At 30.9% G+C, this 24,252-nt stretch overlaps 5 protein-coding genes across 7 annotated transcripts; 4 read left to right on the forward strand and 1 right to left on the reverse strand.

Annotated features, from left to right (window-relative positions):
- Positions 1-166: 166 nt before the first annotated feature.
- LOC105254905 (acetyl-coenzyme A synthetase) lies at positions 167-10,103 on the reverse strand. The gene is made up of 10 exons (XM_011263880.3): positions 9,790-10,103; positions 8,375-8,590; positions 5,426-5,621; positions 4,973-5,352; positions 4,629-4,821; positions 4,392-4,547; positions 4,152-4,319; positions 3,883-4,072; positions 1,488-1,733; positions 167-1,399 (listed from the first exon to the last, which is right to left on the reverse strand). Exons 1-10 carry the CDS (start codon positions 9,876-9,878, stop codon positions 1,203-1,205), a joined length of 2,031 nt encoding a protein of 676 aa, XP_011262182.1. The 5' UTR covers positions 9,879-10,103; the 3' UTR covers positions 167-1,202.
- Positions 1,740-3,860, forward strand: LOC105254896 (enolase-like). Its single transcript, XM_011263869.3, has 5 exons — positions 1,740-2,479; positions 2,589-2,713; positions 2,797-3,042; positions 3,134-3,572; positions 3,718-3,860. The coding sequence occupies exons 1-5, from the start codon at positions 2,085-2,087 to the stop codon at positions 3,821-3,823; spliced, it is 1,311 nt and encodes a 436-aa protein (XP_011262171.1). The 5' UTR covers positions 1,740-2,084; the 3' UTR covers positions 3,824-3,860.
- Positions 10,104-11,204: 1,101 nt separating the features above from the next.
- Positions 11,205-14,704, forward strand: LOC105254941. Of its 2 annotated transcripts, XM_025410899.1 has the most exons (4): positions 11,208-11,501; positions 11,589-13,648; positions 13,975-14,261; positions 14,466-14,704. In XM_025410899.1, exons 1-4 carry the CDS (start codon positions 11,400-11,402, stop codon positions 14,633-14,635), a joined length of 2,619 nt encoding a protein of 872 aa, XP_025266684.1. In that variant the 5' UTR covers positions 11,208-11,399; the 3' UTR covers positions 14,636-14,704. The 2 variants fall into 2 exon arrangements, with proteins under 2 accessions (XP_025266685.1, XP_025266684.1); XM_025410900.1 differs by lacking the exon at positions 14,466-14,704 and having other exon boundaries at positions 11,205-11,501; positions 13,980-14,137.
- Positions 14,705-15,206: 502 nt separating this feature from the next.
- LOC105254917 (dolichyl-diphosphooligosaccharide--protein glycosyltransferase subunit 4) lies at positions 15,207-15,445 on the forward strand. The gene has a single exon (XM_025410896.1). The coding sequence runs from the start codon at positions 15,207-15,209 to the stop codon at positions 15,309-15,311; it is 105 nt and encodes a 34-aa protein (XP_025266681.1). The 3' UTR covers positions 15,312-15,445.
- Positions 15,446-15,646: 201 nt separating this feature from the next.
- On the forward strand, positions 15,647-23,585 carry LOC105254926 (tyrosine-protein kinase receptor torso). 2 transcript variants are annotated; one of them, XM_025410897.1, is made up of 20 exons: positions 15,647-15,697; positions 15,781-16,083; positions 16,363-16,681; positions 18,765-18,810; positions 18,922-19,064; positions 19,525-19,651; positions 19,776-19,883; positions 19,953-20,023; positions 20,099-20,261; positions 20,348-20,508; positions 20,585-20,711; positions 20,778-20,908; positions 21,121-21,331; positions 21,484-21,656; positions 21,782-21,872; positions 21,977-22,042; positions 22,131-22,204; positions 22,442-22,656; positions 22,742-22,879; positions 22,967-23,584. In XM_025410897.1, exons 3-20 carry the CDS (start codon positions 16,532-16,534, stop codon positions 23,145-23,147), a joined length of 2,376 nt encoding a protein of 791 aa, XP_025266682.1. In that variant the 5' UTR covers positions 15,647-15,697; positions 15,781-16,083; positions 16,363-16,531; the 3' UTR covers positions 23,148-23,584. The 2 variants fall into 2 exon arrangements, with proteins under 2 accessions (XP_025266682.1, XP_025266683.1); XM_025410898.1 differs by having other exon boundaries at positions 15,781-16,681; positions 20,805-20,908; positions 22,967-23,585.
- The last annotated feature ends 667 nt before the right edge of the window (positions 23,586-24,252 follow it).

The raw sequence follows: 24,252 nt of genomic DNA on the forward strand, positions 1-24,252 counted from the left end.
AAAAGAGAGAAAGAGGCAACAGAGAGAAATAATACGCTTCTCATCATTTAACAGAACAATCGTATTTTTTTATGATATATTTTTAACATATATACATATATGTCTATAATTACATAGCCATATCTGTATTTATGTGTTGCTCGCTTTGTATATATCTCTCTACGCGTACAATACATATATATTTATTATCACACCTAAAGTTGTCTTGTTCCGCAAGGAATGATATGTATGTGACGTAACTCCCAAAAAAGGAGCACGAAGCAACTTTCATTCATAAATATATTTGTATCTTCTTTCAATCACGCTATACTTTGAATGGTGGAGAGAGAAAATCTCTCAACTTTAAAAATTTATCAATGAATACGTAATTGAAACGAAGTACAATACATCAAGTAATATAGACACCCTGTGTGTATACATAAATAAAATTATAACATATTATATATACACTAAATTGCAGGAAGTAGAATACCGCCTTTTTGCAGTATCCATAAGTTACATATATACGCGTCATGTGTTATGCTCATCTCTGTTAGGTAATACAATTTATTAGTATCTGTGCAACCAACCTTTTATCTATCGTCTACTACCGTGCTATGTACTACAGTTTCCTTGTATTGAGCGTTTTCTGTTTTGCAACTAATTTCAAATTTAAATAACTTAACAAAAGGACCATTTATAGGCAACTTAGCGATGCTTACATAAGATATGTATCGCAGCCGCAACTCTTTGAGGAGAATGACCAATAATTTAATTAATTAATTCTATTTATCCGGTAATTCTATTAACAATTTATTCCTTTCACACGTCTCTCTTTTCTCCTCGAAAAAATAGGAAAAAATAAAAGAGACGTGTCAAAAGAATAATAATAACTTTCATATATTTCTATCACTCTAAAAGTTTGAGTGACATACAGAAATAGACAGAATTTGATTAACTAAAAAAAGAGACAACAATATCATTTATACATTTTGTACGTTAGTAATTATCAAATTAATAAATGAGATAAGATCTTGAAATGCGTCTCTAATATTGTGCAAATACGTAGACCGACTTGATATTTTCAATGTGCAATCTAAATATATTATTTTTATCTTATGAAATTATCCGTAAATCGTGCGTCACGTTGTCAACATTCATCGAAATTATGCGAGAAATTTTTTCAAGATACTTTCATTTCTTTATAATAAGCGAGAAATATTTTAAACTTTTGGCCTCAATTCCAAAAGAAGCTTGATGACAGTCTCGTCGGCCAGTGTAGTTGTATCTCCGACATCTTCTTCGCCCGCTGCAATTTTCCTCAACATACGTCTCATGATCTTGCCAGATCTTGTTTTCGGTAAAGCTGGAGCATGTTGAATGACATCCGGTTGAGCGAAAGCGCCAATTCTTTCACGTACTATTTAAAAATAATTTTATTAGCGTAATGTATAATGTATAAGTGTATAATATAAAATCGATTGCAAAGCGAGTGCAAAAAAACTCACCTCTCTTTTTAAGCTCAATTTGCAATTTTTCGTCAAACGTCTTCCCGTCACTCGGCGTAATGAAACAATACAAGCACTCTCCTTTAACAGTATGTTTTTTACTGACTACTGCGGCCTCGGCTACCGAAGAATGTTCTGCCAATACATTTTCAACTTCAGCCGTTGACATTAGGTGACCAGATACGTTCAACATATCATCGATACGGCCGGTTACCCATAGATATCCATCTGCGTCGCGTTTCGCTCCTAAAATCACAAAGAAGAAATTGGATTTAAATCCCGTTCGATTCCATCATAATTGATGAAATTGGAACAGAGTTATGTAATAAAATGTAAATTCTAAAAATATATTTGTCTTGACGTATCATTTCGCTTGAATGCATCTGAATGAGGCTGCAAACATATTTCGTTGTCAAACAGTCTCGCGAAACATGCAACACGTAATTTCAGTCACAAAATTGTTAAATTATGTAATCATTGTCGATGCCGCAGGACTTATACGTCCGCTAAAACGAACGTCTAATTTAAATCCATTTGTTTTCGTTTTCTTATATCATATTTAAATTATGACATAACATTTGAAAAGTTCAATATAAGATGGCATTTCGAAAGATCAAGGCCCGTCAGATATTTGATTGCAGAGGCGAACCGACCTTAGAAGTCGACGTAGTTACCGATATCGGTTTGCTCCGATCATCGGTACCTTCCACTGTGCTGATCAATCCGAATCAGGCGCAAGAGATCAGAGACGAAAACGCAAAGGCTTATCACGGTCGTTCGGTATTCAAAGCCGTTGATATCATTAATAACGTGATTGCTCCGCAGCTGATAAAATCCAAATTGGATGTTTGTCAACAAGCTGAAATAGATGGATTGCTGATCAAGTTGGACGGCACGCAGAATAAATCGAGACTCGGCGTGAACTCCATTCTCGGAGTATCCGTAGCCTGTTGCAAAGCCGGAGCAGCCAAGAAGGGTCTCCCGGTTTACAGGTTACCATTAATTTACTGTCGTTCTTTTCCATTAGTTTATTTCATTATGCGAAGAAATCCTCCTGCAATGTAGCGCTTTTATTTGAAATTTTATAATCGCTTGTTTAAGATACATTGCTGAATTGGCAGAAAATAGTCAATTGTTAATACCTGTACCGAGTTTCAATATGATCAGCGGGGGAAGATACACTACCAACAACTTAGTGTGTCATGAATTTGCAATATTACCTATAGGTATACAATATGTGCGGAATTCAAATACATTATTCAAACTGCAAAAAATCGGATATTCGATTACTTTTCGTATATATTTGCAGGTGCTGAGAGCTTTGCCGATGCTGTAAAAATGACTACTGAAATATATCGAGTGTTAGAGAAAAAGATCCTTGATGCTCAAGGAATACGAGGTCAACTTCCGGTTAGCGACGACGGAGGCTTTGTTCCCGACTTGAAAGATGACAAGGCTGCCCTGACTCTTTTGAACGCGTCTATTAAAGATGCGGGTTACGAAGGCAAGATTAAGATAGCATTGGATATGGCAGCAAGTGCTTTTTATAAAGAAGGTCTTTTTATATTTATCTTTTTCCGTTTACATAATTATAAACAATAGAATAACCCTAATAAAACGCTTTCCGCATTTGTATTCATGCATAGGAGGATACGATTTAGCATTTAAGACAAAGGATTCTGATCCCGCCAATTATTTAAAAGCTGAGGCTTTACGAAACCGATATCTGGAGTATCTGTCTGAATTCCCAGCGATAGTATCAATCGAAGATCCCTTCGATCAAGAAGATTGGGAGAGTTGGTTAACAATCGCTAATCAAAAGATTCAAATAGTCAGTGATGCTCTTACTGCGATGAATATCGACAGGATCGAAGAAGCAATGGATAGGAAAATAGCAAATTGCCTTATATTGAGAATATCACAAATTGGAACTGTAACAGAAGTCATTAATTGCGCGAAAATGGCAAGAATCAATGATTGGGGCTATATTGTGAGCGCGAGTCGCGGTGAAACAGAAGATAATTTTGTTGCTGACATGGCGGTTGGACTTGCTGCTGGTCAATTCAAAGCTGGAGCACCATGCAGGTAATGCGACGTGACGAGAATAATGCTTAGAGTTTTAATTTAAAATCGAATTATCTATCATTTTCCATTTTTCCATAAATTTATCCTTATCTAGATTAACTCTCAATTGCAATATATAAAAATCATATTCATTAAATAATTGTAGGAGTGAAAGAATGGCCAAATATAATCAAATTTTGAGAATCGAAGAAGAACTTGGCAAAGATGCCAAATATGTTGGACTGAAATATCGAAATCCTTTAGCAAAATAACGTGAATATAATTGTGTAGTTTATAATAAAATGTAAAATGAACATAAAAAAGCACTTACCATCTCCCGTACAGTAATATCCTTTGAATCGCTCGAAGTACGCACTCTGAAAACGTTTATGATTTCCATAAAGCGTTCGCATCATACCCGGCCATGGTTGACGGAAAACGAGATATCCTTCTCCTTCGCCCTCTACTATGTGACCATCTTCGTCGAGAAGTTCCGGCAAAACTCCAAAGAACGGAAATGTCTGCATACATTCATTTCATATGTTAGAAATAGTTATACTATATGCAAAGCGAAATCATTAATTATAAGAAATCATTTACCGCGGAGCCTGGCTTCATAGGTGTGCAACCTGGTAGTGGTGTAATTACGTGACCACCAGTTTCCGTTTGAAAGAATGTGTCTGATATACTGCATTTACCGTGGCCGACGATATTGTAATACCAGAGCCAAGCCTCGGTATTGATTGGTTCACCCACTGAGCCAAGGACCTGAGACACATATATGTATAAATTTCTATTCATTAAGTCGATCAAGAGAGAGATAAACTCTTTGAGAATTACCTTAAGTGTGGATAAACTGTTCCTTGTCACATAATCATCGTTAAATTTCATTAATGATCTGATAGCAGTTGGCGCCGTATAAAATTGCGTGACCTTGTATTTATCGACGATCTTCCAGAATCGGTCTTTATCCGGATAAAAAGGTACACCCTCGAACTATTAACAGATGCAGATTTATCAGGAACAAAAAAAATAAAAGAGATATAATCTAAAAGAATGTGGAAAATGCATACGTACCAAGACAGACGTTGCACCACATCCCAACGGACCGTAAACTACATAAGTATGTCCTGTGATCCAACCGATATCGGCAGTACAAAAATAAACATCACCAGGATGATAATCAAAAACATATTTAAAAGTTGTCGCTGCAAAGATCATATATCCTGCGGTAGTATGAAGAAGACCCTTTGGTTTTCCGGTAGAACCGCTATATACAACAGGAAAAAGAAAAATAATCAATAACGGATAAATTAAAAGAACTATATATGTAGAATAGTGTGTAGAATAGTTGTCTATTTTATCGATTTTATTTTCTTTATTATTTATCCTGTCCAATTAGAAATCGTCATGATTCGTACCTCGTGTAAAGGATAAAAAGTGGATCTTCGGCAGCCAGCCAAACTGGATAACAGCTCGGCTCTGCGTCTTCCATCTCGTCATGCCACCAAACATCTCGATCATTGTCCCAGGAAACGTTGGTCAGCTCCGTATCACCATTGCTGGTGCCGTTCACACCATTCATCCTACCCTGAGGATTGTTGAGTCTTCTCAAATGCGAAACGACGATGCAGCATTCGATTTGATAATCCTGCTTCTTGACCTTCTCCAAGGCTTCATCGCAGATATTTTTCAACAGAAGTAATTTCTCACCTCTCCATACACCATCCGCAGTGATCAGGACTTTAGCTTTGGAGTCGAGTATGCGTTCCGCCAAAGAATCGGACGAGTATCCTGCAAACTACAAACATATATTGTCTTTTTTCGTATTAATTCATCATTCGCTGCTTATTTATTTCAAACGTTTCACTCACCACTACGCTATGAACCGCCCCTATCCTCGTGCAAGCTAACATGGCGATCGGTTGCTCCAAGATATTTGGCATATAAATCACTACTCTGTCTCCCTTGGTGATACCCTTCGATTTGAGGACGTTCGCAAATCTGCATGTCTCCTCGAGCAGCTTTTTATATGTCAGTCGCGAATAATCTTCTGGATCGTTTCCTTCCCTAGTAATAACGCATTTCAAAATCTCAAAATTAATAAAAATTTACGAGAGAAGAAAGAAAAAGTTCATTAATCGCACAGAAAAATCACAAGAATATACATCGCATAGAAAAATCACAAGAATATACATCAATTTAGAACTATTTCGAAAAAATTCTGTTTAATTTAATTAATTTTAATTTTAATTTATTCAGATATTTTTTAGACAGTTTTATTAATAATATTTTACTAAATGTATTAATCTTTTTGTTATTTGAAAAGAAAGATTAGATTAGAAACGATATTATATAGTTAAAAATTTATTCCAAATAATTTTTTACAAATTGAATTCTCGATTCAATCGAATCAATCGTCGATTAAGTTAAAGTTAATATTCAAAGTAGCCTCGAGACTATTTAAAATATCTTGTGTATTTTTCTCGTATTATATTTATATTCTAAATATATTTCTAATTATATTAAAAATATCTTGAGCAACTATTAAATATATTTCTAATTATATTAAAAATATCTTGAGCAACTATTAAATATATTTCTAATTATATTAAAAATATCTTGAGCAATATCTTAACAATACGAGAAAATCAAGTTTATAAAAACATATTTATGTCGCGCATATATAATTATATTTAGAAAAATCTAAGTGATAATATTAGCATAACATGCTAATTGACATTAAAAGCATTATCGTGTAATAAAGTATATATACATAAGATTATAAATCAAAACTTTACAAGTTTACGCTTATCTACAATAATATAGGTAACGAATAATTAAAAGAAAGTTAAGCGAATTGATTGATAAATAAAATTTTATAATATCTGTCTTGATGAAACAGATACCGACATAAATCGTGATATAAAATTGCACGTGATTTTTTGTGTGTAAGATAGCGATAACTGTCGCTAGATAAAAAATGTAACGTTTAGCGATATTTAAAAATACAATTTAATACAAATCAATATTATATAAAAGAATCGATTAACGATTTAAGTCGATATAAATATCATTTAACGATGATGTCGACAAGCGTTCACGTTTTTTTTCTTTTTTTTTTATTCTTTACGTCTATTCTATATATTATCACAAGACTAAGTATAAGCTTTTGTGGTTGATCTTCTTCTCACATAGATTTTATTTTTCGCGTTTGTATTTTCTATAGTCCATATATGCACAACCACAAGACTAAGTTCTTGCGGTTGATCTTATTGTTAGTCTCAAATAAATATTACATTTTGCATTTATATTCTTCTTACTCCATATACAACCGCAAAACTAAGCTCTAGTGGTTGATCTATAATAATTATTCTGATATAGATGATAGATATTATCCTTTAACTATTACAATAGCTGAGAATGGCCTTCATCTTTGTCGCCTCTCTAAATTCAGGGCTAAACGCGATAATTTATGCACATATCATCAACGTATTGTTTTCTATGTACATACAATATGATTTTATTTATGTCTACAATTTTATTTAAATATATTTCCACTAATTCTGTCTACATTCCGATTTTTTATCCAGACGTCTCGTTAGCGATTTTGCGACGTCAACAAAATGTGTTTCCTATTCTTATATGTGTTTGTTACGTAATATTTGCGATTTATGATATGACAATATCTCGGATATCTCTTCTACGTCGAGTAATAGAACGTGATCGTGTTTTAACAAAATTTTCAGTATGAATCGCGTGACTGAATCATGCTCACGCGCGTGATAGTGATGCAATAAATGACGCGATGGCGCGCGATGCCTCTCTAGCCAATGAAGGCGCAGGTGCGGAGCATGTACCGAATTTTTTCAAAAAATGAATGGGCATTCTCTTCCATTACGCGACTCTTTCATAATTACTTTCAATATTGCGTCCAATGAATAAAGGTGTACCGTGCATTAACAGTTGGAAAATTGATTATTCTTGAAAGTTGAGATTTTGAAAAGATGCAATATACGGTACTGAATTAGCATTCTCGACTTTATCGATGACAATCGATGGTCGATGATCGGTAATCCGGCACAAATAGGCTTAGCCGAGTATTAAATATGTATGAAACGTGATGTCGCGAAATTGACGTTTCTTTACTTTGTTGACGCGTCTCGCGGATAAGTCGAATTTATAAAAACTTTAAGCAAACAAATTTGACTTGAGTATCATAAATTATTTGTTATTCATAATTATTTAATTTGAGTATCAAATTATTGTTGATAAATTATTGTTGTTATTTAAAAATAGTTAGATATCGTATAGATCGTATAAATAGTATCTAATATAAATAATAAGTTGTCAATGGCACCGGTGAATTCTTAATGTCTTAAGAAACTTCTAATCTCTTAAGAAACTTCTATAGTTTAAAGTTTTTATAAATTTGATCGATATCCACGAAAAACGTCAACATCGCGTCAACAAGCAACGAAATGTCAATTTTGCGATATCACGCTTCATACATATTTAATACTCGGCCTAAGCTACTTATGCCGAATTATTGATTATCGACCATTTTTATTATCATTGATAATGTCAAAAATATCAATTGAATATTGCATATTATTTTAATAAAAATAAAATATGATTTTCCGTAATCGTAAGCTCAAAATATATATGAGTGACTTGCGTCTTCGAAAATATATGGAAATAAACTTTGCATGGGAATGAACTATCGAACAATCATAATCTCTCTTTCAATCATTATAAAATCTGAATCTTACTTTCATAGTATATACACAATAATCTAATTTTAAACTATTATACATTCTTACCAATAAAATGCAATTTTATCTCCATGTCCACTCTTTACAGCCTTATCGAGCAAATTGAAGCTGATATTCGTCGTCGCTCCTTCCATCCATTTTATGAAAACATCACCTTTATCTACATTAAAATTATATGTGAAATACTTGTCCTCTATCGCTGGCGTTTCCCAATAAAATTGCTTCGCAATTTCACTCCAGAATTTCACTGGATCCTCTATGGATCTAGAAAGAAAACAAATTTGTCTCAATATGAGTTATTTGTCTCATTAGAAGCAATTCACACTATCGGTCGATTCACACTCCGCTCACGGTCCGATCATGGTCTGATCAAATATTTTTCCATTTTTATAAATGTCGACAGTTGAGTGTTATCCATAATATAAATACGTACATTTATAAACAATGGAAGAATATTTGATCGGACCGTGATCGAATCGTGAATGGAGCGTGAGCGAACCGATAGTGTGAATCGATCCTTATTCTTTGATTCATTCCGTGATATATGAAAACAATCGATAATTTATTATGATTTATTGATATGTAATCATTATAAAAGTTGAACGTCACTATTGGAGTAAGAGCCAATAATTTCGAGTTTAACGAATTATCGATTCAGTTTTCTTACATAACTTTTCATTCCGTTCTATTTACAAATTTATGCATGTTTGGTAAACCGCAAATTATGCACATCGTTATTACACATTATTTACGCATTAATTAAGTGAGTTCGCAGTCCAGTGGAATAAATTATGAATGAAACAAACAGGTCATAAGCCGAAATTGTAGCCGATATTTGGAACTAGTTTTCTCATTCAGGAAAGGTTCCACTACTCGCAAGAATTCTCGCTATAAAATTAATCGAATCGAATGATGAGAAATTCGATTAACGCGGTTGCCCGAGAGAAAGAGCAACGCTTATCGTTAAGTTTTTAATACTGTTCGCGGAGAAGAAATTAATACTGTTCGCTTGTTCCTCAAACTGAGAATTTGTCCCACCCCTGCAGGATCGATACCGCGCTTCTCTATTCGTGTCGTTTATAAAGCGACCAGGTAAAGACTCGGGATCAATTTCAATGTCCGAAATCATCCTTCAATTCATCTACCACGCAATTCTCAGCATTGTACGTACAAAAATGCAATATCTTCCTTCCTGGATAATTAATAATCTCGAAGCTCATCTTTGGGGCATTTCGAATTTACGAAGATTTATTTCTTTATCTTTTATCGTCGCTTCTAAGTCTGAGAAATGAATATTAATGAATAAACATGATTCGACGTCATTATTCGTATACTTTTTACATCTCACATCGCATTTTTAATACGACACATGATTTCGACTCGATTTTTCAATTTTCGAATTCGATACTCAAGAGAACGTGGTAAAAATAGTATTTGTGAAAATTTTATATTTTTATACTCACTTTCTATGCATCTCCCTGTACTGTTCCATGCTACTGCAATGCGATCTTTTCACGATCTCCGGATTGGGGTAGTATATTTTATCCGCCATGTTTTTCAACCCTTTCGCTTCCTTTCGGCTTCTGTCAAAATTCAACGATCCAATTGAGGGATAATCAGAGATAATAGAAATAAAATAAACCGCTGTCAGCGACTCGTGTCGATCGAAAAGAAATGCTTGATGTATGAAATGCTTTATATCGGTGATGGAATTGCGGAAGATCGTCCGAATAGCCGGAAACGAGCTTGCGCGACTTTACCGGCTCGGCTGGTAAAACGCGACTGATTCCACTTGTACCACATTGAACTCTATATATATGTAACATGACAATGAGCTCTAGCGCTCCGACGCGATCCGAGGGAGAGAACAACATCGGCGTCTCTCTTTCTCGATGCGATATAATTAAAGAGCTCATTTTACATTTCACAGCAAGAAATGTTATTTTTATATTTCATTCCAGTTTTGGTTATTTATATTTTACCTTTTTCGCCTTATTTATAACGACACTTGCTATAAATCTTTGCATTTTTACTACGCGTGCGCTTAGAGAAAAAAACACTCTCTCTCTTTCTCATGATCACTTTCCTTATACGAGGATTATTGTGTGAAAAATCATGTCGGAGACTCAAAATACTATGTGACTGAAATGCATACGAAATTATGATATAATTAAACATCATCTTTCTTTTGTCCAGCTTAATAAATGACTTGCTAATTTATTAATTTATGAAATCTTGTAAATAATTTTCATCAGGGTCGATCGAATTTAATCACTAATAAATTGAAAATTATCGTTATATCTGAATCGGCACATTTAATTCTTCAATTAATTAATTTAATTATTCATTGTGTAACTCTTAATTTGAATGATATTCATAAATTTGCTCGCGATGAATAAATATTTATTATTTATGCACACACCTGCATAAAAAAAAATGTAAGACGATCGTAAACATTTATTTATGTTAATTAATTCTGTGGCTTACCATCGAATCAAACCCACGCAGGATGCAAAGAATATTAATATTATACATTTTATACAATATTTAATATTATACATTTACATTTTATACCTTTTACTTCGGTTTACCGTTAATGCTAGCTCCTAGAGAATTTTTAAGGGCTACAAACATAATCCCAAATGGTGACAGAAATTCCTAATTTGCCGACCAGCTTATTCCATAGAATAAAAAGAGACGAAGATGGACGAAACAATATTTTAATAGCGACGTCATTGGTTGTTCAATATTTGCGGCTGGTTTCCTGATTGGCTGCCGCTATTTATTCATGAATAATAACATCTTGTTGTTTTTATGCGTCATGCTTGATTCACGCGATGAAATCACTATGCTTTTTTGCCGGTTCTTAAATATTTTAAATGCCAGATGTCATATTTCCGCTGTTAAATCTAACCGTGAAATTGAATAACGACGAATTTCTTGTATCAATGTACGAATATTAATGAATATTGTTGTCTGCAATCAATGAGAAATTTGTACGAGACTGGATTATGTATTGTTTAAAATATCGTAGAAAAAAATATATAAATAGATGTCGATAATACTTTGATATATGGAAACAATTTCAAAGGTATACTCAAACATGCATTATCAATCTTATGATGGTGAAGAATTTGAACCAAGAATTATACCAAAACCGGCAACAAAACTCGACGTAAGTGTCCCAACAATAGTTTATTATTTTCTTAATACGTATGTATAATTTGAAGATATTAAATTTAATCGAAGATAATTTTTACAGTGCTTTGCAGTGCCAACTGTCCCAGAAGTATCTTTAATCTTTGAGAAACCAATAGTACGAAATCTGAATGATGGATGCCACAATTCATCATCAGTAAAATCATTAAAACCAACACAAGTCTTTGATAATATTGACATTAATGTGGAACGCATTAATTCCGCATCACCTATTTCATACAATCCTAATTCTTATGCAGCATGGAGAGAACAGAATTATACTCGAGAAGCTAATTCTAGAAATACAATGCATGTTTCACCATTATGTAAAAATATTCATAGCTGTAATCATACATTGCAATCAGATGCTTTTGTACAAAATCAACAAGAGCAAGATAAAATTTGTGATATGCCAAAACAAGCGGTAAATGTAAGGACCAATGATGGAAAATATGAGAAGTGTGTAAAATTTACATGTCCTGATACAAGAAATTCTTATAGAGATCTTGATAGAGAGACCTCTTCATCACCTACAAGCAGGAATTTCTCTTGTAATTCTGTACAAAAAGCAAACTTTAATGTATCTGATCATAGCACAGGAATATCTAACAAAGCTATTCCAGGTACTTTGAAAGGAACTGAACATTTACAAACGCCATACCACACTGGATATCAGCAATTTCATGTATCTAATCACTCAAATTGTAATATGGACAATAATGAAACAGTGAAAACTTTATTACAAATTGTAAACAGTCAGAGTGAACAGATAAAAAATTTACAATTACAAATAGATAGACTGGTAAGAATGCAGGAAGAAAGTCTTAGGAATAAATCAACATGTTCTTGTTCATCAACTCTTGCAAATCAAGTATTAAACTATCCATCAATAAATTGTTATGACACTACCCTTAGTTCCTCTCTTGTACCATCTCAAAACAAAGATATGAAGAAAAGTGAGGGTACACAGAATACATCTGCTATTGAAAAGAAAGATTTAAAAATTTTTGGTGAAAATAATAAATTGGAACAGCAATCAAAGAAAACTTTTGTGGAACAAAAAGTTTCGATTGGCGTTATGACAAGTTTTGAATTTACTGTACAAAATAGTCCATTTATGATAGATCCTGAAATATATGAGAAAAAAGAAGTTTGTAGAGAAAGTAACAATATTAATAGAAGAAATGCTGTAAATATGCCAGATACAACAGAGCCTGTTAAAAGATATGCATTTACGCGCAAAACTGGAGCAGCACAATTGGAAAATATAGTTGAGGATTCAGAAAGTCATTTATCCTCTAACCAACAGCAAAGTAGTAATTTTAATGTGAGTTCTTCCGTGAGAGATTCAGAGAGACATACTTTAAAGGAATCAGATGTATATAATGCAGCTAATACTTCAGAATTTTCAAAAATGTATCAATATCCTACTACATGCTTAAATCAGAAAGAAATGCATAAAGGAATTTACATAGAGGAAGATGATAACACGAATCAACAAATGAAGGATACAAGAAAAATGTTTAATGAGTCTCTAAATGTAGAATGTAGTCCTAAAAATATGAATTATAACAGAAGACTTGAGAAAAATGATTATATTACTATAAACAAGGAAAAAAATGCTGCTAACATGAATACTAATAAACATTTTGTGCACAATACTCATTTGTCTGTGACAGATTACTATCAGAATCATAGAAATAAGAAACATGATACTAATATTAAACAAATTAATGATGTAGGTGACAGTATGATACTCAGTGGAGGTGATCTTAAAGTACTTGAAAGACCACCACCAACTCCTGAACCAAGTATTCATGTTGAGATGCAAGAATATACAAGCGATGACGAGAGTGATAAATTAAAACATACTCCAAAAATAGGCTGGACATTCTACGACAATGTTTTAGGACAAGTCAATGAAATTTTACAAAATTCTAGTGTTATGGATAAAAATAAAAATGAGAGTAACACTAAGATGGTTTGTAAAGGTGAGCAAGAAAATGATATGGAACCTAGAACAGCATTGAATACTGTTAAAGCAGCCACTTTGGAACAACTTCGTAAACTTGGGATCAGTTTAACTGACAATGAATATAGAGAACCAAATAGCAATAATAAAACGTATGTATCAATTTATATATATATATATATATATATATATATATATATATAATTTTTTTGTATATATTTTATTTACAAAAGTAAATTTGCATGTTAAGCATAAGAATTATTTTAGAAATAAAAAATTCTGATATAAGTTTGAATAATTTGTTTGAAAATTATACCAAACTAGCTTATTGTAATTTTTAATACATGAAGTAAATACATAGTTTTTTTTTTTATATATAGATTCTTTTTGGATGTATATATATATATATATATATATATATATATATGTATTTATATATAATATAAAGGTATAAGTAATTGTGTAATTTTTTCCCAAGGTTAGATTTTGATTCATCTTTTTATCCTCGCTTGGATCGTCAAGCAAATATGATACATACTACTAGTGTTGTAAATGAAACAAATACAAGTATGCACATGAAAGCTTTAGCATTAAAATATTTAAGCGATGAGCAACTAGCCGATATAGCAATGCATAAACAAGAATCGTCTTCATTGAAGCATCTCATGGTCAGTAATATGCAAGGCACCAATATGTCGCTTGCTACAATGCGTTATTTAGAAAGATATAAAATTTTGCCAGGCAAAAATAACATTGAAATAGAAAGTAAGTATTAAAGAATTAATTAAAGCAAATACTTTATAATTTAAACACGTAATTTAATACATAGCAATGTTTATATATAAAACTATATAGTATGAGTAATTTAATGATGCTAATATATGCCTAATAATTATTATTATTTAATATGTAAAATATAAATTTGTGTGTATGCATGCTACAAATTATATTCATTTATTTATGTTTTAGATACTGATCAAACATTTGATGAAGTGGCACCTAAACATGATTTTAAACCAGTAGCTGGAAAAAATAATCCTACACTACGTCAATTCCCTTTTGTACAAACACCTGGTACCACTTGTCCGAGCAGAATATTAGATCTCTCGACTTTAAAAAGACAACCAAAATTATTATAAATTTAAAATTAACATATATTAACATGTGAGCAATATATTTATTATAAACGACATTTTTATAAAAATTTTATAAGAAAAAGAACAAGAAAAAAGCATTTAAATTGATATAATAAATGATTTAATTAAATATAGAGAGTGATTCTCAACATTTTGGCGTTAATGCTATAATTTTCAGGTAACGTTTTATATTTTATCATTGAAATCCTTAGCCTAGACTCAAACCTGATTTAGCAGAGACTCAAACCCTGCTTGGAGAAGATTTAGCGACATAGCAGAAATTGAAACCCCATCTGGTGGAGATGGGTGGAGATCTAAATCTTTTTTTCAGTGCATATCATTGCTCGTATATCGTCGTATGTTGCTATAAACGTTATCTGTTACCGTATAATCTTTTGGAAATAGTGGAGCGATTATCTCGCACAAGCTCAAGGTAATTATATCTGATATGTATAATTCACATTTTATGAGACACTATTATTTAATAAAAAAATGTTGGACTATATTATTATAACAATGTGTCAAATCTGCGATTTGAAAATTCTTTTCTAAAACAGACCATTTGCTTTTTCAGATGATCACGGACGTACAATTAGCCGTATTTTGCAACATCCTGGGAGTTGCGCTATTTTTCTTAGTCTTTCTCTTCCACTACATAAATGCCAATTATTCGAAATAAGGAGAGAAGCAAAATTGTCATTTAAAGTTTACCTAATGTAACATAACCTGCGTTATTAAATTGACAACATGTATGTCTCTCTTCCACGTTGACCATAATGTTCAATAAATATGTCATTTTGCAACTTTAAAATATTAAGGCATTACGTATCATACACATACTATAGATTATAGATAGAAATTATACAATGTTTTTTTCATGTTTTTAGAACATAAATTCTATAGTTTCTTTTATTTTATCGCATTTTATCTTTCTTTATAAAATTTTATTTTTAAAGTAGGCAAACAGATAAAGAATTTTCATCAAGAACAATATTATGTAAACATACAATAATTAATTTTTTTCAGAAGTTCTTCAACTATATGTCAAATCTTATAAACAGCAATGTACGTTCATCAATCAGTTTTAATTATTACTTCACAATATATTTTGAATACATTTTTCATATCATTAAATTATCATATTTCAGGTTGAGTGCTTAAAAAGAACTGAAATACAGTTGTAGGTGTTTGCTTAGCATAACACACATGTGTGTGTGATTTAAGTTTTAAATAATTTTCCATACTTGATGCGGAAGAAGAAACTTTGTATACCACCTTGTGTGTGGAAAAAAATATTACTTCTCTAATTTATCAAATCAATCAAAAATGCTACACGAATTGTACAAGTCAAATTTATACTTTTTTTCTTAAAAATGCAATCGAATACAATATATATAGTAGAGGAGCAGAGGAAAAGTGGGAGTAAATCCTACCTTTTATTAACATACAAGGTAGGGGACCGTCGTAATACGCGTTAAAATAACACTCGAGCTTCTTCAAATGTGGATTCATTTGCGTCACATTTGTAAGCTTCGCGGGCACTTTAGTTTCACGGGGAATGTCGTTTAGCTTGAATGTTTGTGTCGTTTATATATTGAAATGCAACGCAACTTTATTATTAAACGTGCATGTTTTAAAGATTAACATTTAAATATATGTTGGACACAATCTTGTGAAAGATTTGTAAGGTGCTTATTTTACATATTTATATTTATGTGAATTATCTCTAGGTAAATCCTTTGGATTTGAAGTATAAATCAGTTATTGAATTTCGGATTTAATAAGTTACTCAGCTAGTAATCAACTGAAAATGAAGAAAATAACAAATGAAGTGAAAATGAAAAAATAGAAAGTATTCGTTGTCATTTTTATCCCATAAATCCGAGTACTTTTCATTCAATGTATCTTGGGTGGATAATGCGTACATCTTCTATCAGAGTCGACGGAATGTTGTTGATATTCTTGTTATCTTTTTGTGCAATTACTATTCATGGATTAATTTTCCAACAAGCTCTGAATATTGCTGAATGCTTAGTGGCATGTAAAAATGTAAGTCAAATTAATCAATTATCATTTTATTCTTTCGATATAATATCGATGTATTTATTTTATTTATTTTAGTCTAGTATTTTTGCCATACAAATACAATTTATCCAAAAATATGTATAAATTTATTTAAAATATTTCATTTATCTTATTTATTTAAAAATACTGGTAAAACTAAAAAACAAGGTAAATCATATCATAAATGTGATACTCTGTCTGGTATAATATCCTATTTGACATGTTTTATTTCAATAATATACCATGCAATTTGTTTATCAATGATCTACGATCTATTCACACTAATTTTCAATACAAAATTAATGGAAAATCGGTGCGACGTATTGTACTTTTATACGTAATTTTATATCAGAAAAATGATAACGAGTGTTACGAGAGTAAAAATTCGCCGCGATATCAAACATAAAATTCAATGTATGTCGCGACGATATCAAGATATAAAGACGCTTATATATAAAACAGCGAAGTATTTGTACTCAATAAATAAGCTGTCGAGAGAAATGCTACTGGCTATTATTTCTAAAATTTATTGCGAAACTATTAATGGAATCGAATGTATCCCCTTTTTAATGAATTCTTCTTCTTTGGCTAGGAATTTACCTACGTCGAGTCTGTACCTATATATATTCTTACATTCATGAAATAAACATATGTTCAACAATACTGTACACATTTTAGATATTCGTTTTAACACTTGTGTCAATATAACAAAACCTGAAAAGTAGCTATACGATCGTATTCATCTCGATAAAAGTGATATTGCATTACTCGGTTGTTTCCAATATGTAGATTAAAAAAACAAATTCTTTCACATTTAATCGTGGTAATAATGATTTTGCATTCGCCTACAATATTTCACGACCGTACATAACATATTAACATACACACAATAGTAATATTATATAAAGCATTAGAACTCTCGCGGTTTTTTAAAAAAATATAAAAAAAATATACTAAACAATGTAATAGTTTCAAGTTAAACTGCATCGTAAATGTATATTGAACTATATTGAAAGAGAAAAGTACTAAAGTGGCAGACAGCAGACTGCATAATGTATGAAGTTGCTTTAACCCAGGTAGCAAGATGACGTCTAAAGATGTCTTCAAGACGTCTTAAAGACATTATAGACGTCTTTAAGACGTCTTTAAGACGTCTTTAGACGTCATCTTGCTACCTGGGAAACGTGTTTATCTCCTTTTTCATGTTTCTCTGTACTTGTGGAAAGTCACACGAATTAAAAATTAAAACTGAAAACATTTAAAAAAACCACATATCTTTTTTCTTCGTACAATTTTTAATGATAAAAATTAACGATATAAATTATACATTTAAACGGTACTTGGTGATAATGAATTGATGGCGCATCGGATAGCGCTATTCCATCCACGCATTTTCACTTACCATTTAAACGCAGGTCAAATTAATGCAGTCTCTCTCTCTCTCCTTCTTTCTCTCTCTTTCCCTCTCTAAAGACGTGTACGAGGTAAAAAGTTTTGTAAAAGTTTCGATTTGCGTATTGATATTTGTCGTAAGGTTTGACGACAATCGCATATTGATATGTACTGTCGCTCGTATGTATCGCGTAAAAAAAATAAACGCGACTTATAGCAGGATTCTGTAGTCTGATCGTGACATTCCGCGTGTTTTTTATTTCACTCATCTCTCGCTTTCAATTTACTTATTAAAATATATTAATGCAAATTTTCATTTCAAACGCGACATATAAATGAGACTTCAACCGGTTATCAACTTCTCGGGGAGGGGATTGCGATATATTTTAAGTATCATTTAAAACCTTAGAATGTGCGCAAAGTGACCGAGAACGATCGTTTGTGATGTCCGTCTAGTGTTCAAAAATACATCTCACTGAATATTTGCCAAAATCTCGTTGCTTATTATCGTGACACACGTGATGTTGAAATTGGTCGTTTGATAAATATTTCGAAAAAAATTGAAAAAAAAATGCGATATTGGAAATTGCAAAATAATATCTTCATATGTTGCTACGTAACAGGTATGATTTTGTCTGTCTGTTATAATGCGCATCAATTATTTGTCATCTTTCAGGAGTCATGTCGAGACAGTTGTCCGCAACCTACGGATAAATTTGAGCGTAAGTTAAATAATATAATATTATAAAATTATAAGACGATTAATAATGTATGATCGAAAAAATTTCAAATATTTTGTTCCTAAATATTACATTAAAATTACTTTACGATAGCGTCTCCGACAATAAACGAAGAAGCTAATGCAAACGTTAGTTTGCACTGCAGAGGAACAAACTCGCTAATAATTAAACATACTCCTGGGATCTATGTTATTGAACAAATCGTTTCTGCTGATGCATGGGATATAACTATAGTGGTAAATGTTTTTTGCGATTATTAAATATGTACAATTAATTATACAATTAATTTAATTAATACGACTAATTACACAATTAATCTATTAGTTATTTGATACATTACAAGTCTTATTTTTGACAAAAAAAATAATTGTGATATATAATAATAATATAAGAGTTGCAATAGCAAAAGCGGTCTTAAATAGTTTAGATATGTATATTAAATCTCGAGAGTCCTGAGACGTATACTTGTATGAAGTATCAAGATAAGTTAAATTTATAATTACGATGCGTTAGAGTGTTTGATATTCGCACTTTTAATCGCTCAAAAGTCAAATAAATATTAAATTTCTTTATATTTACATAGAACGTGTTGTATCAATTTATACGGCAAAGTTTTACAGAAATGAATTTTCTAGATTGTAAAACATTTTTTAAAAACATCTTTTGTATCTCTTTTAAGATAAATTTCTTTTGTAGAGTAATGGCGAATTATCGGCATTTTCAAATTTAACAGCGGACACGCGTTATCGTTATCGTTTATACAGATTAACACAAAATGGAGTTTCATTAGCCGAAACGTCGGATTGGTTTTCAACTTATGCAGGTATTAATTTTCTGAATCGATATCTCTCAATGAATTATATTATTATAATTCTAGATATTCAATATTTATTTTACAATACACTATTTATTTATTTATACTCATTAGACTTGATTGATTTTTGCAGTTGATTATGAACCACGCAAAATTGATCACATTTTACTTTCAAAGATCCAGGAACAAAGTAAAAATGTGTGTGAATTACAAGCGGAAATTATTTTTGAGCCTGCTGAAGGTACATAATATTGATATACATCTAATAATTTATTATTATATCTACATATATTGTGAAATTATCTTTTAGATCGAAGCTGCAATTACAATGTATTATTTTGGGCCGGGGAACATAACTTGATCAATTTTGAGTTAAGAAAGGTAAGAATGTTTATATATTGATATAAAAGTATTGTTATTTTAACTTTATCAAATATTATTCATGTATCTTTTTAGTCTTTAGATTTCCGCTTTTTTCTCAGACATTTACGATACGAGCAAAACAATAGCGTATCGATCCAATCGGGTAATGATAACTTTTCGAAAATCAGTAATGCAACGACATTTACTTTTGTTACACCATCATGCTTGGAAGTTCACCGCAATTTAAGTATCTGCGGTAAGTTATAAAATAAGAAAGAATAAAAACTCGAAGCTAAAATAATTTAAATGTATTACTAATTAATGTTTTTTTTCTGATTGTAGCACCTGAAAAAGTAAAGGGTTTGCAAGTAAAGCATATTCGAAGACATCAAGGATTATACGATATCGCAGTCAGCTGGAATGAACCCATTTTACAACCGGACAATTACACATTACAATTTGATTCGTTTCGATATGAACCGCATCTGTTGACTGTATCTGGAGTTAGTATTATCGCAGTAACGATTTCTACAACTCCACTGGAAAATAATATAAATTTAAAATTATTTTTCTCTCTAGGACGCACTCGAAGCTTTCTTCCTGAATGTCGAAGTAGAATCGCAATATGAAATCAGTATCGTAGCAGAATCAATGGGTGGCATAAGTTTACAGTCAACTGTATCGGGAAATATCGATGAAGTAATAGGTAAATATACGCAATGATCATTTAAATTAATTACATTAAATATAAATTTCGATATAATAATTGTAGAACTATCTTATCGCGAGATTATCGTAGCATTACCGGCATTAATAATCATTACGGTGGTATTTGGGGTGATTTGTATGCAGCATCGTAAAAAGAAGAATAAACAAATTAACATGGAATATATGCATTTTGAGGTAAGTTCAATGTCGACAATCTACTTTAAAGTTCAATACCTGAATTAATTTCGAGATACATATTCACAGATACATTTTTCTGTCTGTTACATAAGTTTATAATTTAACATTAGAATGTTTAAACAGATTTATTGCTGTTGTAATTAATCTTTCTTATTGATGCATTTATTGAAATAATTATCTGAAACTTTGGGATTTTTCGCATTCAATAGGATTCTATAGATTCTCTAAAGAAACCTTTAAAACGAGATTACGCAATCGAGAATAAAGATATTCTTTTGCCATACGATAAATTTGAGCTTAATTCACAAAAGTTGAAACTTAAAGGTGTGTTGGGCAGTGGAGCGTACGGTATTGTTAGACTTGCCTCGTTTCAAGATGAATTCGGCGTTATGACAGATGTAGCTGTTAAAATGATGAAAGGTATCATGAAACAAAGATATAATACATATATACGACGGAATATTTACATAAAGTTTAAAAAATATATTAAATTTTTATACACATATATATCTAATGATGTAAAATGTATCAGAATGTGTACATGTAGAACACAATCTTATTCCTTTACGTAGACGATCCAACGGTAGAGGATATAAAAAGCTTTCAACAAGAAATTTCAATAATGAGGTCCGCTGGTCAGCATCCGAACATAGTATCTTTAATCGGATATTGCACTTTATATAATAAACCTTTACTAGTAGTGGAGTATTGCAGTAAGGGAGATCTGCAAACGTATTTAAGAACGGTGAGCTGTTCAAAAATATAGAATAAAGAGATGCATTAGAAGTTTGTTCAAATTAATAAATAATCGCTTTAATTTTTAATTATTTATATGTAGAAAAAAAATTCCATTTTGAATTTCGTTTTCAGATTTGGCAGAATTTAGTAAATGCCGTATTCGAACGTAGGACACATTTGAAATTCGAACCGCTGTCCTTTGCCAATAAAGGCAGATATCAAGGTTTTAAGATACATACATACATACATATATTATACAAATTATTTATAAAAATAATAAAAATTCAGAATATTTATCCTACAAGCTTTTTTTTATCACATGTATAGGAAAGAGCGAATCTTTTTGTGAGGGCGCACGCACAATCACCAATCGCTTATATGATATTCAACAAGGTAAATTACATAGATAATTAATTTAATTGAATATTCAGATAACATACATATATAATACAATTCTTCTAATATTAATTAATTCTGACAGATGTAATAAAATACACAGAGAATGTTACTTCCGCTGATTTACTGAATTTCGCTAGACAAGTAGCCACAGGAATGGTAAGTTATGCCAATTAATAATTTATTAATAATTATATATATGTGTATCATTACACATACAATTATATATCATTATATATCATAATTATATTTTCTTAAATTGTAGTAAATACAAATTACGACAATTTACAAAATATTATAAAAATTTTATAATAATAAAAGTTTTATAATAATTTCATACATCATGGTATTTACTTTTTTAATTTTACTGTTTCGCATCAAAATAAAAATGTTTAGGAATTCTTATCTTCCAATCGGATAGTACATCGTGATTTGGCTGCTCGTAATGTATTAGTGCGATCGGATAGAGTGGTGAAAATTTCAGATTTTGGTCTGAGTCGCGATATCTATCAAGAGAATGTTTATCGAAAGAAGGGAAATGGTAAATTACCTTTAAAATGGATGGCGATCGAGGCTTTAACGCATCAAATATATACTACTTATAGCGATGTGTAAGCATTTTATTTTATATTGTCAGATTATAATATACATTATTATATGCCATTTGTTTCATTTATAATAAAAATTGTATTATAGATGGGCTTTTGGCATTTTGTTGTGGGAAATAATCACCTTAGGTGCCATGCCATATCCTGGGACTCCCACAAATAGAATTTTACAACTTCTAAAATCTGGATATCGAATGGAAAGACCACCAAACTGCGGTCGAGAACTGTATGTATATATATATTACATTTTTTCTCTAAATTCTATAATTCCCAAATATATATGTATATTTTTTTATTTTTTTTTTACATATAGATATGATATAATGTATTCGTGTTGGAATCTGAGACCGCAAAGTAGACCGACTTTTACCGAATTGAAACAAAGCTTAGACAAATTGCTCAGTAATTATTCAGAAAATAAATACTTGAATCTATATGAGATTCTACATGAATCAGCTGACGAAATAAACAAGGCAAGATCGCTCAATGCATAAATAGAATTAAAATAATAGTATTATAATAATAATAGAAGCAGCACAAGTATATTAATTAACTCGTCAAATTATGTGATTCAAAATATTCATATCATGTGCAAAATCGTTTATTTTCTAATCATATATATGATAATCTGTGGTAAATTCTTTCCTATACATGTGTATTTACAATATGTTGTTTACAATTTTGAAAATTTTGAGATAAAACATCAACTTAACTAAAGCTCTTTCATTCGCAGTTAAATTAACAAATTCTTTATACACAATACAGTGCAATATATTTAAAAGTGGTGGTAACTTATTAATGTAATATACATTATTCTCACCATTTTTTTTAAAGATAGGATCGACGAGTCATGCGCACAGATAAAATACTACTAATTATATATCTTATTATCATTACCAAATGTAAACAGAAAAATCTTAATTATTACTTCATACATTCATTATAAATTTAATTACAAATAAATGCATTTCTATGTAATATATCATTGCTATTACCATAAAATTAAAAAATTAATTAAGTTTATTCTGCTTTATATTTGCTATATGTACACGATCCAATCCATCAAATTTAAAATGCAAAAATGTATACGTATATTGATATATGACAAGAACAATATAATTTGCATTCATATATAAAATCTTTCTATATTATTTCATTGCTGTTTTGAGTTATTAATACAATATTATATCGATTGAGTATTAGCAATTGATATGAAAGAAAGAAACATTGTTCAGACAAGATCTAAATGTAAAGATATCTAAAAGATGCTTTAATGTTTCCGTCCTTTTCTTCTTCTTCGATAATTGTTTTTTCAATAATATCTTTTATATAAGTGTTTTTAGCAAACTCATTAATATATTTATATATATTAATAAAGAGTCTTTTTCATAATATCATCAGACGTTATCGCTTTTTACATAATCTTCAAAATAATAATTAACTTAAATCTTTTTCGAAAAATTGTAGAATAAATAAATAGGTAAATAATCTGTTCAATAATAAATATTCTGCAATTTTTGGCAACTTGAATGGAACTCTATCGTATGTAATTGTAAAATATTAAAAAGGTGGAGACAAAAATTGACATATATTAAATAA

The sequence above is a fragment of the Camponotus floridanus genome, unplaced genomic scaffold, assembly GCF_003227725.1.
Source record: "Camponotus floridanus strain SB8 unplaced genomic scaffold, Cflo_v7.5 scaffold359, whole genome shotgun sequence".
Classification (NCBI taxonomy): Eukaryota; Metazoa; Arthropoda; class Insecta; order Hymenoptera; family Formicidae; genus Camponotus; species Camponotus floridanus.

What these genes read in the sequence shown, in the direction of transcription:
- LOC105254905 (XM_011263880.3), bottom strand. Translation starts at nt 9,878, where the DNA reads ATGGCGGATAAAATATACTACCCCAATCCGGAGATCGTGAAAAGATCG. An exon ending in GATAAAATTGCATTTTATTG is followed by an intron (nt 5,622 to 8,374) that starts GTAAGAATGTAT and finishes CGTTATTACTAG; the next exon opens with GGAAGGAAACGATCCAGAAG. An exon ending in AATTGAGCTTAAAAAGAGAG is followed by an intron (nt 1,400 to 1,487) that starts GTGAGTTTTTTT and finishes ATTTTTAAATAG; the next exon opens with TACGTGAAAGAATTGGCGCT.
- LOC105254926 (XM_025410897.1), top strand. Translation starts at nt 16,532, where the DNA reads ATGTATCTTGGGTGGATAATGCGTACATCTTCTATCAGAGTCGACGGA. An exon ending in ACCTACGGATAAATTTGAGC is followed by an intron (nt 18,811 to 18,921) that starts GTAAGTTAAATA and finishes ACTTTACGATAG; the next exon opens with CGTCTCCGACAATAAACGAA. An exon ending in AAATATCGATGAAGTAATAG is followed by an intron (nt 20,712 to 20,777) that starts GTAAATATACGC and finishes TAATAATTGTAG; the next exon opens with AACTATCTTATCGCGAGATT.
- LOC105254896 (XM_011263869.3), top strand. Translation starts at nt 2,085, where the DNA reads ATGGCATTTCGAAAGATCAAGGCCCGTCAGATATTTGATTGCAGAGGC. An exon ending in ATTTGCAATATTACCTATAG is followed by an intron (nt 2,714 to 2,796) that starts GTATACAATATG and finishes ATATATTTGCAG; the next exon opens with GTGCTGAGAGCTTTGCCGAT. An exon ending in AAAGCTGGAGCACCATGCAG is followed by an intron (nt 3,573 to 3,717) that starts GTAATGCGACGT and finishes AAATAATTGTAG; the next exon opens with GAGTGAAAGAATGGCCAAAT.
- LOC105254917 (XM_025410896.1), top strand. Translation starts at nt 15,207, where the DNA reads ATGATCACGGACGTACAATTAGCCGTATTTTGCAACATCCTGGGAGTT.
- LOC105254941 (XM_025410899.1), top strand. Translation starts at nt 11,400, where the DNA reads ATGGAAACAATTTCAAAGGTATACTCAAACATGCATTATCAATCTTAT. An exon ending in AACCGGCAACAAAACTCGAC is followed by an intron (nt 11,502 to 11,588) that starts GTAAGTGTCCCA and finishes TAATTTTTACAG; the next exon opens with TGCTTTGCAGTGCCAACTGT. An exon ending in CCAAATAGCAATAATAAAAC is followed by an intron (nt 13,649 to 13,974) that starts GTATGTATCAAT and finishes TTTTTTCCCAAG; the next exon opens with GTTAGATTTTGATTCATCTT.